The 17,915-nt window shown below is 40.8% G+C and overlaps 1 protein-coding gene across 1 annotated transcript in view; it reads left to right on the top strand.

The window, feature by feature from the left end:
• The window catches only part of LOC121931339 (dentin sialophosphoprotein), a 60,547-nt gene that overhangs the window by 14,415 nt on the left and 28,217 nt on the right, over positions 1-17,915 (top strand). The window contains exon 2 of the mRNA XM_042468988.1: positions 384-481. Coding sequence (XP_042324922.1) covers positions 401-481 — 81 coding nt within the window. The 5' untranslated portion in view covers positions 384-400. The remainder of the gene's footprint in view (positions 1-383; positions 482-17,915) is intronic.

Below are 17,915 nucleotides of genomic sequence, written 5' to 3'. Positions count from 1 at the left end.
GTTACGACTCTGAAGACCAGGATTTGATTCCCAGATTGGACACGAAACCCACTGAGTGACCCTGGGTAAGCCACATGCTCTCAGCCTCAGAGGAAGGCAATGGCAATCCTCCTCTGAACAAATCTTGCCCAGAAAACTCCATGAGAGGATTGTCATAGGGTTGCCATAAGTCACAAATGACCTCAAGGCACACAACAGCAACAACAAATATATTTGTTACAGACCTTTGCATTTTCAGGTGAGTTCGTTATAAATTTTATCTTCTTTATTTACCCCCCCCCCCATAGTTTTGCTTACTTACTTCCTGACTGTATGGTATGTGCATTGTTAGTCCTGCAACTCAGTCCTATATTTACTTTATTCTTGTCTTGTGTTTTATCAAGGAGTGAAATAGCCATGTATGAGCAGGAGGATGATCATCTGTTTCAGTAAATGGGGACCAAATTCAACTGAGGGAAAGAAGGCAGTACTTGTCCGAAAGGTAGACTTTTGTGTTACTCCTCTCTCTTAATGTCACACTGGGCTTACCTGTGGAGGTGGCTGTGGGATATTTGGCTGAGGAAATAGCTGAGGAACATTTGCCCATGGTGGTTGCTGAGGAAACATGGGAGGAAGAAAAGGAGGACGACGACGCTGTGGAAGCAGAAAGAAATGTTATTCTTACACATCTAAATTAAACCAGTTAGGTGAAGAGTTGCAAGAGAAATAAAGCTGTGAAGCAGGATGGAACCAGGCTGAATGTGCTCATCTTACATTCAAAGTAGAGTGACAAAATGCTCTCTAGGGCCGGTTACACACCGGCAGTTTAGTGCGTGATGAGCATGCACTAGGGTTACAAAAGGGCGGTGCTTCCGCACCGCCCTAACCCTAGTGCGTGCTCGTCATGCACTAAACGGCGGCGGCCCTTCCATACGGCCGCCGCCGTGAGGACGTGACGGCCGCGCCGCCTCTAGACGGGGCGGCGCATACGTGATGTCCTCAATCCACGGCGCCGCTTTGCTTCGCTGGGCGCAGCCTTCAGACAGCTGTGCCCAGTGAAGCAAGGGAGAAAGGGGCCAAGTGGCCCCTTTCTCCCTCTCCCCGCCGCCGCGGGGTGCCCTTGGGGCTTGAAGCCCCAAGGACACCCCTTTTCAGGCTGCAGGGAAGCGGCGTTTTGCTGCTTCCCCACCGCCTGAAAAGTGGCGATCGGGGCCTCAGCGGCTGCCTGTGCCACTGAAGCCCTGATACTCCGGGGAAAGGGGCGGGTCCAGACCGCCCCAAATGGGCGGTCTATAACCCGCCAATGTAAGCCTTCTTTTAAAGAATGAATGATGAGCCTCAGATCCTGGGACTATCTTGGAGTCCCAACATGGCCCTCTAGGCTTTCTCAGATGGTCACATCCATTTCCCAAACAACAAACAAACAACAACAATGCTTATTTCATGGATCGAGGTGGGGGACAACAACCATTAACAGGACACCAACCATTATGCCATGTTAGGTGGCTTCCCAATGTCTTTGAAATCCTCCACCCTAGTTTCAAAGGATCAATTGGTCGCAAGAAGAGTTTTAAGTTCAAGTATCCTGACATTTTTGGTGTCACGTTTTTGACTGGCCACCCGTGGCATGCAGCCCCTGAAAACTTATTTGAAACTGAATTTGACCCTCATATGGAAATAGGTTTTCTATATGTGCTTTAAAAACTATTTATTACTTGAGCACAAAAACTTCCTTTTCTGGAGACTAGTTGTACACCAATTGTACACTGTCATCATCATCTTCGTCCTCCTCCTCTTCCTCCTCCTTTTCGTTTCTATTTGCATTTTGGCTATTATATGAGTTGCCTCTTTGTTTATCAGCTCACTTTGAGGTGGTAATTATGACCTTCAGATCACCTTGACTGGTATGGGTGGCTCATGAGGACGGCTTTATAGCCTTCACTTTGTGGTCTGCCATTAAGAACCACATCTTTGGGAGGGACAATGGACAGTACCTTTTCAGGGGTGGCCTCTGGAATGTCTTCTACCAGGAAACAATTATTGCATCCTTGTATATGTTTAAGCTGATTTTTCAATTATTAATTTATTTATTTATATAGTGCTGTAGATTTGCACAGCGCTGTACATAAAACAATAAATATAAAAGAGTAAACCTGCCTATGGCCTACAATCTAAGAAATAATAGGATAATACATATAAAATACATAGCAATACAGGAAATGATTCAATAAAACAGGCAACAAAAGAACATCAAATAGCAAGTGACAATCATGCAATGCCTGGGAACGCTTTCAAATATGTTCTGGTTGGTTTTATTATGATTTCAAGTAAACGTCTGCTATTATTTTTTTAATTTTGTACTATTGAATATATACATTTTCCTCAATTGTAGGAATTGCCTTGGGAGGATTATACTCTAAAATACAGATGGGAATTCTGTGGTCTTCAAGAGGTTATTGGACTGTGAGACCCAGCAGCTGTAGCCAGCACAACCAGTGATGATGAATGCTGGGTCAGCATCTGGAGGGCCACATGATTCCCACACTTGGCTTAAAAGTCAGGATACAAACATTTTAAATGATGGATAAATATATTTATGATCTCCTGGAAAGATTTTCCAGAAATGAAAAAACTTTTCCTGGAATGTGTGGATGCCAAATAGTTTCTACCATGCTGAATTTCCAAGACAGAGATGGCTTACCTCCTCACTGGAGCTTGCTGACCTCTGTCAAATGGGGAAAAAATAGTGTTAGAGCACTGTGGAACATGCATGGATTCTGTGAGAAGATACTGTATTACTGTAAACTCAAGAATTTCTACTTGTTTGATCCCTCATTGCTTCCCCATTGCTTCTGTTGTCTCCAGTAGTAATTCTAGTTCATTAGTTCACTTCACAACTGTAGCAACTGGTGACTACCATGTGAGTAGCATGGTAAATCTGCCCCAGACTTTAGTCCAAACTTTAAAGGCACTATCCAAAGTGCTGAGCCTATTGGGGGGCTAGGGTTCAGCACCTCGAATATCTCCTTTACAGTTTTAACTTGAAACCAAGGTTGATGTCACTAACCCAGATACATGGAAGCCACCAGTGATTACTCAGGCTGCTGTGTGAACCACTGTGAGAGTCAAGACAATGGTAAAACTTGCCTTAACATATGCAAGGATGTGTAGGTCTTTGACGCCAGCTCTGCAGAGTTTCCACTTTTGGAAGAGAAATGGATTGTCTCAATTTAGAGGATTTGGCTTGGGCCTGGGCCTAACTGAGGCAAGGTAGGCCAAAAGGCAGGATAAGAAACAATGGTTTGTGTTACTCCTCTTCTCCTGTTGCTACAGTCTTCCTTGTCATTGTCTTCTACCCTGGGTCTTTGTGATTTTGCAATAAATGCCATGTCAGAACCAAAAAGAGGGCTGATTCAAGACAATTTGAGAAATTGGGATCACCCAAATCAATACCAAAACAAAGCAAATTCTTTAGGCAGAATTTCCCTCCCTATCTGGGCTGACAAAAAAAAGGAAATAGAAACCATAACAAACACCACCATGAACAACGTGTTGTCTTTTCATTGCCTCCCAAATCTTACTTCACCTAAGTAACAATTGGTCTTAATTGTACATCAGGGTTTCCCAGCAAAATGCACAGTTAGATATTTCAGTGCAGAACAGATTGTGTAACACAGGAAAAACACCAAGTATAAAGAAGCCTAAATTGCTCTGGCTACTTCTTTTGCATTGTCCTCTGTTATTTTTTGAAAAGTTAGTTTCTACATGGATTCATTGTATCTGAGAAATTATATTATCAAGATGCACTGTGAGACAAGTATGGATCACCCTCACACTTCTGCACATCTCCCTGTCCATACTACTTACACGAACTGGGACAGCAACTGCTATGCTCAGAATGCAGGAAAGAAGAACCAGCAGTTTCATGATGGTAGAGAAACCTAGAACAATATTAGTGAGAAACAGGTCATATCACATTTTTTCCAGCTTACTAAAGCTGGGCTCATTGTTATAGAAGACATCCACCATGCTGTTCCCTCGAAAGCTGACAAAAGTTACTTTTCTGGATTGTAACAGCCAGAATTCTCCAGCTATCATGACACCAGCTAGGAGATCCTAGGAGCTGTGATCTAAAATAGCAGCAACATTTTTACATTCTGGTTCCCACTTGAGGAATGAAATACATGTGTGGTTCAGTTATTCAACTATGACTCTAGACACCAGGGTTCAATTCTCCACTCAGCCACAGAAATCCACTGGGTGACTTTGGGCAAGTCACACACTCTCAGCCTCAGAAAGCCCCATGCTAGGTTCATCTTAGGGCTACCGTAAGTAGGAAACAAGTTGGAATCAAATTGGAAACAACTTAAAGGCATGCAGCAACAACATCATACAGACAACATTTCAAGTAATCTGCTTAACAAGCATCATTTTTATAAGCCATAGAAATCTGAAGCTGATAAATAGCCTAACTTTTTTGTGCCTTTCCTTAGCTAAAAAGCGTACTACAGTACCACATTCAGCACTAACTACTTACTGTAAATTGCACCTGTGTCCTTTTCTTACCTTGGTTTTGCATCAATGTCAGCTGAAGAAGAATCAAGAAGTCACTTTGATCCAATAAACTCTATGTGTGTAGCTAGTATTTATATACTTTCCTGATGATAAGGCTTTAGTACTCTTAAAAACAAACAAACACACCCACAGATCTTCATGATTCACAATTTAGTTAATTCCTGTTGGATTAAGAGTTTTGGTTTTCCTAAGTGGTTTACCAGCAGAAATCCTTGGACTAAACTTTTCTCATGACAATATGTTTGCTGTCACAGGAACAGCATATGATGTATGTATTTTTGAGCGAGACCACAAATGTCTAGAGCAGTGGTCTCCAAACTGTGGCCATTAAGAGATTAATGGAATTCAGCTCCCAGAAGGCTCAGCCATGTTGGCCAATAGTCTGGAATTCTGGGACCTGAAGTCCAAAATCCCTCAAAGAGCACAACTTGGGGACCACTGGTCTAGCATGGAAGGTTATTTTTTAAGTTACTAATTTATTCCTGTGACCTGTTACTATGTTCAAAGCTTAATTTGCTGCCAGTACACTTGGGTTTCTGAAAGTGGAGGTGTTTTCAAGATGATGGCTTCTGCTAATTTGAATAACCAGGAATACATTCACACTACACAGTTATAGTAGTATCAACAGTCTATTTTTACTGTTATGGCTGCATCCTATGGAATCCTGGGGTCTGTAATTTGGTGAGCCAACACTGCTTTCTGGCTGAGAATTCTAAACAGCTTTCCCTAAATTGCAAAAACTGGCAGTTAAAGTGGAATCATAGCATTTTAATTGTGTGATGTGAAGGGTCTTAGGAAAGTCCAAATGAAGAGAAATGAGTTTTCACACACAAGCCTTAATCTGTTTATATCTTTAAAACAGGAGTAGGTAACATTATAGGTCCAGGGGCCAATTATCTGCAGCTGGGGCCTTCAAAAAATGAGGCCTTCTGCAGCTAGGGCCTTCAAACTTTCAAAAATGCCAAACAAACAAACAAAAGTACTTCAAACTGAAAAAAAGCACAAGTGGGGGCCAGCGTGTCCTGTTTAAAAGAAATGTTTACTCCTGGAAGTTTTGAGGAGGAGCAATGCACATTTTATTTTTACAGAAAAAATGGTCAAGGGGGCCACCAACAGCCACAAAACAGGGTCACTCCAGGGCCACAGTTTGCCCATCTTTGCAAAGAACAGCTTGTATTGAACCAGGAGGGAAAATTAGAAACTACTGCAGATCCTCGTGCGTGTCACTCTTGAGTAATGATTTAAGCACTGGACCTGGATGCTGGGAGACCAGGGTTTACACACAAAAAAAAGTAGAGAGGACTGCAGGGTCCTCACCAACTGTCAGCATTTTGCAAGAAGGCTGGGTAACTTTTGGACCATTTGCACCAGTTCATATCGGTACTAATTAAGGAAGAATCCAGGTTTTGTTTTTCTTTGGTAAAGTTTTCTTTAGAAAAATGCAGAGTGCAATCTCACATACACACAAGATTGCAATTCAAGCAGACACAGCATACAGAGCTAAACAAAATGGAAATATAGAAATGGGACAGCAGAGTTTTTAGGGGTTTGCAGCGAGATTATGATGATCTGTCTGATTAGAACACTGGGGAAATCTGGAGTGGCTATGCAGCAGGTAGATCTTTTGGTTGGAATATCTACAGTATCTCACATCACTGCAATTCTTGATCTTGGTTTCCTTTATTCAGTTCTTTTTATAGAACTGAGTGCTTTATGTCTGCTTGGCACTATTGAGGACTAGAGTTTTCTTTACTTTTTCAGGAAAAAAAGTCATCTTTTTTGTACAGTAGATTCAGCCAAGGCAACAACACATTGACACATAAATGGCATGGGTGTGCACAACTGAGGTGAGTGATCCCAGTAGACCATGTAAAAAATTAAAAATATTCTCATTGCCACTATGGCAGTAGCCAAATCTATGGCAGCACAAGGGTGGGTCCAGTCCCTAGTGCATTCTGGAGGTGTCCAATGGCCCACAGGGATTGTCTTCTCCTGCCACAGGCCTATAACTGAGGTACTGAAAGACTAATCCAGCAGCTCCTTCCAGGTATGACCTGACAGAAAGGACTTCAGTGGTACAGTGGACCATAGCAAGTCTGCCAGATGGTTTCATGAATGATACTTTTGCTGATGCTGACAATAAAGTCATATTTCGAAATGTATAATACCTTATGGGGTTTTATTTATGTGGGTTCAAGAACTGGTACAGCAACATGCTTCTGAGAGCTTTTCAGCTTTGAATTTTCATCATCTTTCAAATCTCGGGCTCATGAGAATTCAATACTCTTCAGTTTGGTGAATCTACTAAGATTAGGAGATAACCCTCAGTGTTTAGTCAGCATGCCCAAGAAAGCCCAGTTGTTGTAGGTTTCTTACCACTGGATTTCTGTGAAGGGCTGTCACTATGGGTTGTCTTGACCATATCTGTTAACTTCACCAACGGTTATCAGAAATGGTCAGGACAGTTTGTAGTGAGCGTAAGAGTCACAAAAGAGTGTTGCTACGAATGATGTTTTCTTGATGTCTTTCCAGGGGGGCTAAGATGGTTCAGGACACATGGAAAGTATATTCAGAAATATTTAAGAAATATCAAAATGTGTGTCTTGACTATTGGGAAACCTTAAGGACAACAATCCTTGACTGATGAAAAGCTTTATAGTTCAGAGGTTTTCTGTGCAAAATTTGTACATTTTGTTTTTGTGTGTGTAGAAAACAGCACGTTTGGACAATATGTTTTGGATAATATTTCTGTGCAGAAAATGCAGTTTCCTATAAGAAAAATATTGTTTTCTGTGCCAAAAGGGTGAGTTTTGAATAAACTCCTATGATTTTCTGAACAAAAAAATATATATTTCTGTACATTATTTATTATTTCTGTGCAGAAAATGCTGTTTTCTATTAAATTTTGCACAAGGTCCAATTAGTCCAATTAATGTAATGTATTAATTATATCTAGCCTTTCTCCAAACAAGGGAACTAAGGTGACTTAAAATACGTTTTTTAGAAAAAATATTTATAGGACAGGACTTACTTGCTGATATCTGTGGAGTTACGATTGAGAGATTGGCCTGGATTCTACTGTTAGTTCCAATTAGAGCCAACTCACTGAATCAATGAGATTTACCTATTTGTTTGCTCACCATCACCAATCAACTACTGGTTCAATGGGTTTATGTTAATTAAGATCACTGACTAAGGAGGAAGCTAAGCTAGGGTTGCCATAATTGTCCACTTTTACCAGGGACAAAATGTGGAACAAATTCAAGACCAAACTGTAGGACAACTGCAGGACAAAACTCAGCCCAAAATGTAGGACATTGAAGAAAAATGGTGGACCTTAAATACCATCCCACAGACTGGTTATAAGTACATCGGGCCTTAAAAATGGACTGGCAATGGGCCCTTTGTCCTAATGGGACAGACTCAATTGATTTTGGCAGTAGCATTCATCACCAGTCTCTCAGTGTCTGATTCTGGTGCGCATAGTTAGCAGCTAATAGCAGTGAAAATGAAATCCACAGCTGTACAATACTTTCATTAGGACCACTTTGGATTTTGATGCATGAACCAGCATGGTTACCTTTGTGTTTTATCTGACTTAAGTTAGTAATCATATCAGTACTGTTAATGGTTTAAGGCAGCTTTCTTTAAACTGGCAACCCCCATTATCACCTGTTATTAATGTCATTGGTAGTAATTTTCCATTATATTCGTCATCTTTCTGTTCTGGAGCTCCATTGTGCAATCTATACAAGGAACCCTTGGTGAAAGATATGGAGAGAAACCATTTGCTGAGTTTCAAATAGTGGTGACCAGTGACTCCCATGTTGGTGGGTGTGGGAAATCCACTTTGGATTTCAGCCTGAACTTTAAAGGAGTGGTCCAAAATCTATTCTGAAGATGGGGTTTAGCAATTTAGATAGCTTCTTTAAAGATTAGACTCAAATCCAGAATAGGTTTGCTATCCCACTCAGCTGGAAACCACCAGCTGTCAGAGGTTTCAAAATTAAAAGTATAGCATTTATAAGTAAAGATAATGCTTGTCATGACTTAGCTCAAGAGACTAGCTAGGGATGGGTGTAGTTCAAACCTTTTCAGCATGGGATTCACTGATAGCTTCCCATGAATAACATTAGAATGTTTCTCTGAGGAACACCTGAAACAATACACAGAAGGCTGAAATGAATGAGATTAAGACTAATAAAGCTATCCCCACCCAGCTAATCTCACCAAATCTCTATCTATTTCCAGTGGTCATTTGAATATATTCTCAGCCACATCCCAAGCAGAGCATGGAAAAGTTACAACTCTCTCTATCCCCAGTCTGCACGGCCAATTGCCATACTAGCTAAAGGGTTATGGGAATTGTAGCTACCAAAAGTAGCTTTTCAAAATTCTGACTCCAAATAGTCATGTCAGGATCCTTACAACCACAGTCTTCCAATTTTGACATGCTATAAAATGTATCCACATTACACAATGGAAACAGTCTTTTAACTGCAATGTCTCCATCCTATGAAATCCTGGAATTTATTGTTTTTTGAGAGGTTTAGATATCCTGCCCAGAGAGGACTCTTAAGTTCCTCCTCAACAAACTGCAAGACCCAGAAGTCCCAAGCAGGGAATCATGGTAGTTAAACTGCACAGCCAATGGCCATCGTGGCTAAAGGGTTGCAGGAACTGTAGCTACCAAAAGTAGCTTTTCCAAATTCTGACTCCAAATAGTCATGCCAGGATCCTTTCAGGTCCAGTATCAAAGTGTGAAAAGCACAGTCTTGATACCCCCATATTCTCAGTGATATTTTCCCCATTTCTTCCAAACAGACCCTAAGGTTATATAACACTTTTCTTATCCTTCAGACAGTACTTTCCCATGTAAAACCCATGAAAACTCCTGGGAGTGTTTGCACTGACATCACCAACCTCTGGCTTAGGTAGTAATGCACCAAATCCACAAAAGTACTTAACAACTTATCAGATTGTTAGCCATCTGATATCCACGACTGGCTAGGTTAAGTTGTTTTTTCAGGGGGGTAAAAGGTCACAAGAAGGGCATTATTCTTGCAAAATAATAAAATAATAAAAAAACTTGTGCTCCAATTTATAGTATGGACATTGATATAACAAAACATAAAGACACAAAAATTGTACTCCTTTTATAGGAGGTTACCACTTTTGCTGTTTCAATGATGTAGGAACTGGGTGGTACTGTACTCAAAAAGTTTGAGTATGCTCAGCACATGGAATTCAAATTTGAGCTCAAGTGGTAATTTTGTTTACATTGAAAATCAATATATGTCTACTCCATTGATGTCAGTGGAACACTCTTTTTGTTGAAGAAATAGGTTTAAGACTGCAATCTTTATTATTTACTGTCTATCATTTTAATATTAGTGCATGGCACCAATACCTCAAATATAGTTAGTCCTCCGCATTTTTGATTTTTGACTTTTGATTATTCATGGATTTGTCTAATATGTTCTCTCTAGGAATTTCTAGGTCCTCCAACATGTCCCTCAGAATGATGGACAGTCAGTGTCTGTCAGGCTGGGCTGGAGGACTTCTCTAGGGATTTGTAAGTCCTTCAGTGCAATTTTATACTCAGCTTCTGGCAGGTGTTGACCACAGATGTGTGCTGGAAAACCTAGGCCTGTTACAGACAGGCCAAAATAAAGCTGCTTCGAGTCACTTTGGAGGTATGGTATTTCAATGATGCATGCATCCTAAGAATCCGGACGCTGCACCAAAGCTGCCCTCCAGTGCTTAGGACTGGAGTGTGCCTTTGGTGTGACCTCCGGACTCTTAGGACCCATGCATCATTTAAACAGCATGCCTCCAAAGAGACCCGAAGCAGCTTTATTTTGGCAGTCTGTAACAGGCCCTAGAGATTCCTAGAGAAATGTTTTAGGGGGGGGGGGGGGGGGGGATTGATTTTTTTTTAAAAATACATATTTCCACTTTCATAAGGGAAACCTGCACCCCTAACCTCAGGAGAGTCTACTGCAGTGATGGTGAACCTTTTACAGACCGAGTGCCCAAACTGCAACCCAGACCCCACTTATTTATTGCAAAGTGCCATGTCCCTCTGGCTTTCTAGTAGGAAACTCTGGCAAACTCTGTGCTAGGGTGACAGCATGTGTGCCCACAGAGAGGACTCTGAGTGCCATCTCTGGCATGCTTGCCATAGGTTCGCCATCACTGGTCTACTGTATCCACAAGAGACAGGTTATGTAAACAAGGATATGATTGTGTATGAAGTTATATACAGAAGGATAACCTTTCCTCAGGGCAAAATGTGACACTGAACTAGAGGACTGCAAGTCACAGAGTTTTCCCATACAGCATGGCAAATGGCCATGCTGGTTGGGGGATTCTGGGAGCTGTAGTCCAAAAAGATGTGTCAACAGTGTGATGCTGCAGCTAAAAAAGCCAATGCAGTCCTTTGTTGCATCAATAGGAGGGTAGTGTCTAGATTGAGGGAAATAATAGCACCATTCTGTTCTGCTGGAATACTGTGTCCAGTTCTAGGCACCACAATTCAAGAAGGTTATGGGCAAGCTGGAGCATGTCCAGAGGAGAGTGCCCAAAATGGTGAAAGGTTTGGAAGCCATACTCTGTGAGGATCAGCTTAAGGAGCTGGGTATGATAGTGTGGGAAACAGAAAGTTAAGAGGTGATACGATAGTCATATTTAAATATTTAAATATCCTCCAGGAGCCCTACTGATCTTCTCAGATCTTGCAAGTTGAACGCATGGCTTTCTTTATTGAATCAATCCTCCTATAATGTGGTCTTCCTCTTTTTCAATTGCTTTCCACTTTTCCCAGCATTACCATCTCTTCCAGTGAGTCATAGCATTTCACAATATGTCCAAAGTATGATAGCCTCAGTGTGATCATTCTGTCTCCTAGAGAGAGTTGAGACTTGATTTGCTCTCAGACCTTTTTGTTTGTCCTTTTGGTAGTCCATAGTATCTTTAGCACTCTCCTACAGCACTACCTTTCTTTGATCTTTTAAAATTCTTTAAAATGTTTTAACATCTAGAGAACATAGGACCTGAAAGCTTCATCACCCCCTGATTTTTAGACAGACTCTCAACTAGGCAGGTGGTTGAAGGAATCCCCTGTTCCTCTTAGGTAGAGTGATGCTTGATTTATCAGCCACCAGCCCACTTGGCATAACTTCTTTCCTGCCCTTGTAGGGAGTGTTTAGTCCATAGAACACCACAATCTTCTCCACATGTTCTGTAAGTGTATGAGAAAGAAGGACTGAACTCCTTCACTGTCATCCACAAGGGACTGGCCAAATTCATAGTACAGTACTATTGATTGTTGTACAGCATGAGACCAGAAGAGGGCATCATGCAACCAGATCAATACATACAGAGAAAAACAATCCAGTTATGAAACGTTCTATTTCTCCTGATCATTCTCATATATATATATCTAAATAGATATATGTTTTAATTTGTGTGTGATTTAAACAAAGACACCACATTTTCCACTTCAGACTAAAGGTTGAATGAAATTCTAGACTGGGAGGAAATCATAACTAAATTTGAAAGGAAAACCATATACTGTAACAAAAAGAGGCAGTTTCGACATGTCTTTTCTTTGATGCATAGCGTCTGTATATTGTTTTGTTGTTACATTTTTATTTCAAGAAATTGCATGATATATTAATAAAGACCAGTGTATTTTTATATATGTGTGTTGGTGTGCATACGCCTTAATTTAGGTTTTTATTTTTATTTGAAAAACACTCTTGAAAAAACACACCATAGAATGTACTTGCAGGTTATAATTTGACAAATTGTATTATATCATACTAGGGAACATCCAAAACTAACAAGGACAAGTAACAAAGATAGAAAATTCCAGACGTACAGAAACAAGAGCCCTCCTTTTGACAATATGTTCTTTCAGGAAGTAAATGCTTTTGGATGTAACTAACATCAACATTGAATCTACTTCTTTCACATACTTCAAGGGAACTCTGAACCTCCTAAGGGCAAAGAAGTCTTGACTTCACATACTCTTCCCACCCATTTAGTAGGAAATTGGAAACTTGTCCCAGTAAAAGAGGTGGGTGGGATCTATACAGAGGGTGCTGCCACACTGCAGAAATAAAGCAGCTCGACACCACTATAATTGTTATGAATCAGTGCTGTGGAATTCTGGGATTTGTAGTTTTGTTGGATATTCAGCTACTTGGGGAGCATGCAACTCCATTGTTAGGACATCTTCACCAACTCTACTGGTCTGTTCTGGGTACAACTGAAATTTCTGGTTATGAATGAGAGAACCCTATATGACTTATGACCAGGCTTTGCAAAATACTATATTCTTCCATTAAAGCTTGCTTTTGTGTTAAAATCTTCAAATTATGCTCTTGATTTGGAGCTGCTGCCCTTGGAGTCATATTAAGTGGCTAAACAATGGAGGACTTTCTTGGTGGCCACTCCTAGCCTTTGAAACTCCCTGCCAAGGTAGGCTATGCTTCTGCCTTCTCTGTGGTCATTCATCTAATAGGACTTCCAGATCGAAAATTACAGATAGTTCCTATATCTTTAATGGTTGTGTAATAGGGGGAATTTAACCAGGTGTTCGTTATCATACAACCAGGTAAGAAATAACACCTGCTGAAATTCTTTCTTCTACACAACCATTAAAGGTACAGGAATCAACTCCATTTTTCACTTTTGGCTCTTAAGCTGGGATAGATCTGAAAGGATATTAACTGGTTGTTACCTGCTTTTATAGATACATTTTTAGTTGTCTTTTAAATCCATTTTAACTTTTTAATCATGCAGGACCCCCCTGTGAATACTAAAATCTGTGAATATTCAAGTCCCGTAAAATACAATGAATAGTAAATTGGTATCCCTTAAATAAAATGACAAAATTATGGTTTACTTTTCAGAATTTATATATTTTTTGAATATTTTCAAGCCAATGATACTTGACTCACTGGATAAGGAGTCTCTTGATATGGAGGGCTCATTTGAATAACATTACTGTTCGGCCACTTTGACTCCCAGATTTCTATGTGAGAACCTCTCCTTTATAATGCTTTCTCAGTAAAAACCATACCAAGTTTTACATTCCACCTACTTATCTCCATTCCCTCTTGCTGAATTAATTGAGTTCAAATTAGTTTTGCACTTTGAACTCAGTTGCAGCAACTAAAGCAAAGAGGATGAACCAGAAAAATAAGAGGAGGAGAGACACAGTGGGATATTTCAAAAGCAACTGAAAAAGTGGGGTGACAGAGGATTAAATGGGACTGTCCTTGCCAAATCAGGACAGTTGTTGTAAGCAACACAAAAAGAGTTCCATTTGGGGAGCAAGGTGGGCTATAAAGTAAGTAAGTAAGTAATGTCTGGCAGGAAGGTAAGATAAAAACTCAACAAAAGAAACAAATAAATAAATTTAGGGCCAAACTTAGAAGTTTATCGCATGGGGCTTAAACCGCTCCCCAGCGCGTTCTAACGGGGGCGAGCAGGGGCACGCAAGGAACACGATGGGCACCGGATGGGGCCCAAAACGCGACTTTATCGCACGGGGGTCGACGACGCTGCCGCCGCATGTTCCCATCGCGTCCCAATTCGGTTCCAGAGGGTGCCATTTCTGGGGACGCTTTGAAAATTATTGGAAGAACAGAAGGCAAACAAGAAATTTTATTTTTAAGAAATGCATTCCCTTAAATAAAATGGTGCGGAAAGAGAGAACGGTTTCTAGTCCAATTATAGTTTTACTACAGAATGTAGCATTGGAAAAGTGAACCAGGCTATGGAAATGCACACGCACACACACACACACACAGAAAACGCTTTTTATATTATGCGTTGGTAGACCTTTTCATATCTATATACCCTGACGGAAGAAAGAACCTAAAAAAAGATCATGATGCATAAGAATCACATTGGAGAGAACAGCATGAACATTATTTTCTTTCCCCCAGAAAATTAGATGTTTAGAGTCTACTGCCTGAGAATCCCAACCTATTATAAATACCATGTGCTTCAAGAGAGAATCTCTCCGTTGTGTCAACAGGATGTCTGTGCTGTGCAGAATGTTCATGGCTTGGTTTGAAGCCACACTAAGCCCACCCACCTGTTAACTAGGCCTTATTCTATATTTAGGACTTTTCTCTATACTTACATGGGTCAAAATAATGTGGAATCAAATAATATCCTTTTTATACACTCTGATATCTGTTTGTCTACCTACCTACCATTTCTCTCTCTCCCATTATACAATAATTGTGTACGGATGCTGGAAGCCATGTCGGAAAAAAGCCTCGCCTGCCCTGGGAGAAGTAATGGGGGCGCGTGCGGTGCCGCACACCACCACACAGCAGGCATGAGCCCCATTACTTCCAATAGGGCTTGAGCTTACATGTTTTTTCTTTTATGGAGGGGGGAATAGATCCCCCCGTAAAGAAAGGGAGCACTGTATTGCATCTATGGAACAACATACAGTGTGAAATAATTAATTATCTAAAGTGGGTTATTTTTCACTTTTATTTTCTTTCTTTTTATCAAACATTTCTTTATTAAAACACATAGTAACATAACAACAATAACATTAAACAATGATATAACAACAATGACACTAAACATTAAAACAATCATTTTCTGTCACACCAAAACAGAACATGATCCCCTCCACCACTACCTAATCCTTTCTATTCTTTTGGCATTATCTGTCTTTTTTGGCTACTATTATTGTACACTGGAAAATTTTAAATATATGGCACAGAAATGACAATAAGACTATTTTCATACATTCAAAAACTCCTTTCATCTCCATTTAATCCTACTACAAAAGCTGGACCCTATTCTTTCCTCAAGTATTTTATCAATGGTCCCCAGTCCTGTCCAAATTTACTTAAAGAGCTGTTCCTCAACAGTTGTGTCAATTTATCAGCTTCCATGTATTCATATAATTTCCATATCCATTCTTGTATTTTTGGACTTTCTTTCATCTTCCATCTAGCTGCATATATCACTCTGGCAGCAGTTTTACTCATAAGCTGAAATCTTTTTATATAGATCATGTAGAAATATTTTAATAAATAAATGTTAGGCTAGCATATGCTGTTGAGCTGCTATTTGTGAAAACATTTACAAGGACAGTGGGCCCATGGTATTTTCCAGGGTTTGGTCCCAAGACCCCACATGGATAAGAAAATCCATGGATCCTCCAGTCCCATTAAGTACAATGACATAGTAAAATGGTGTCCCTTATTTTAAAAATGGCAAAATCAAGGTTTGCTTTTAGGAATGTATATCTTTTGAAAATATTTTCAAGCCATGGATACTTGAATCCATGGATAAAAAAATCTGTGGATATGGAGGGCTGATTGTATTCCAATAAAAATCATTTCTGAGTTTTGAATTGATCTTAATAGGTATTCAAACAAATCCACATAGATTGTCAGTGATTATTAGTCAAGATGGCCTATATGCTGTCTCCAGTATCCTAGGCTACAGTCGTACTGCAGAAATAAAGCAGTTTGATGCCACTTTAACTGCCATGACTCAATGCTATGGAATTCCAGGAATTGTAGTTTTGGTGTGGTAAAGGCTGCCCCTTTAGGGGCTGCCAGCCCCCACCCCTTTTCTTGCCAGGTTGAGGGCAGGGCAGGCTTACCAGCAGCCCAGAGGCCCCCAACCCGGTGCTTTTCAGGACATGGAGAAGCAGCAAAATGCCACTTCTCAGTGGTCCTGAAAAGGGGTATCCTTGGGGTCTCATGCCCCAGGACACCCCGATGGGCCCACCTGGCCCCTTTGTCCCATGACTTTGTTCCTGCGTCCGTCTGGTTGCCGTGGGACCAAAGCTTGCAGCGCTGCAACAAAAAGGAGATGCCTAGAACAGCTTCTTTGTTGTGGTGCTGCAACCGGGAAGTAACACCATCATAACGCCACTTCTTGTGCACCACGTTTGGGTGCTCAGTGGTGGCACCAGCATCATGGCAGCCCCCATGTAGATGGGAGGCCGCCATGATGAAGCTGCTTCCACATAGTAGGGTTGCGGGGCGTGCGGATGCTCCACCGCCGGGCAACCCTACTATGTGTCCAAAGCGCCAGTCTGGACTGCACCTTGATTGAGATGTTTAGTCTTTTCAGTCAGAATGCTCTGCTTCCCCACCAAACTATAAATCCCCAAATTCCATAACCTTGAGCAATGGCACTTAAAGTGGTGTTAAACTGCTTTATTCATATGGTATGGCAGCAGCTGTAGACGCATGAGATGCACAGACATACTATGATATTTTAATTGATCTTCGCTTCTATCTGGCGGTGACACAGTGCACAACAAGGAAATCCATATATGGTGCTGCTTTCCCCACTGATGTTGTTCCCTAAGGAATATCTCTCAATTTCCTTAAAGACAGCCACAATGTATAGTGTGTAATTATTTTCAGACACACCACATACAGCTTCAACAGCTTGTAAAAGGTGGTCTGTGGGCTTGCAAGAACAGTAAAAGGTGTGTGGCACATTCACACAGATGATCAACAAAGTTTGATTTTGAAGGACTTTTGCAGGGACAAGGAAACATTAAGGAGTAACTGTGTTGGTTATATAGCAAATCCAATAACATTTAAAAATTCACCCAACAGCAAACAGTTGTTTTTGTTAAATTGATTATAATCAAGTATAAAAAACTGAGAATGTAAATAAGACTAAGATGTGAAATGAGCAACTCAAAATAAAAAATAAATTAAAAAAAAATTCACCCAACAGTGATACCTTTATAGCACCAACCAAAATGCACAATATACATGTTGAAAGCTTTTGAAGCTCCACTGGCTTCTTCATCAGGCAAGGTGTTAAAAACCAAACAGGAGGTGGGAAAAATGAAAAGGTTAGTTTATATGTCTGCATTTTGCCGTATTTGTTCTTTGTTCAGATGGTATGGAGGGGTATCACTTGCAGGCTGGCACCTTCTCCCTCCTCGGAGGTCTTTAAACAGGCTGGATGGCCATCTGTCAGGGATGCTTTGATTGTGATTTCCTGCACGGCAGGGGGTTGGACTGAATGGTCCTTGCGGTCTGTTCCAACTATATGATTCTATGATTCTCCTTCTGGCCATGTGTCAACTGGGAGATTCTCAAAGTCCAGGGAATTTAACATCCATTTGCAACAGAAAAAAAACAACTTCCTTTGCAATCCAGTATGTCTACATATTGGGGAGGGAGAAGGATCCTTGAGGGGACAAGGGTTAGATACAAGATTTGTATCCTCTACCAGCAACAGTAAAACAATGAAGAAATAGTCCCTTGCCCACCTGAGGATTAATGAGGTCTGGAAGCTCTGCCTTTCCAATCAGTGCAGAGCCTATGCCTGGTTCA

The sequence above is a fragment of the Sceloporus undulatus genome, chromosome 5 (assembly GCF_019175285.1).
Source record: "Sceloporus undulatus isolate JIND9_A2432 ecotype Alabama chromosome 5, SceUnd_v1.1, whole genome shotgun sequence".
NCBI classification, from domain to species: Eukaryota; Metazoa; Chordata; class Lepidosauria; order Squamata; family Phrynosomatidae; genus Sceloporus; species Sceloporus undulatus.
The sequence above is the reverse complement of the archived record's forward strand: the minus strand, read 5'-3'. Positions and strand labels throughout refer to the sequence as shown.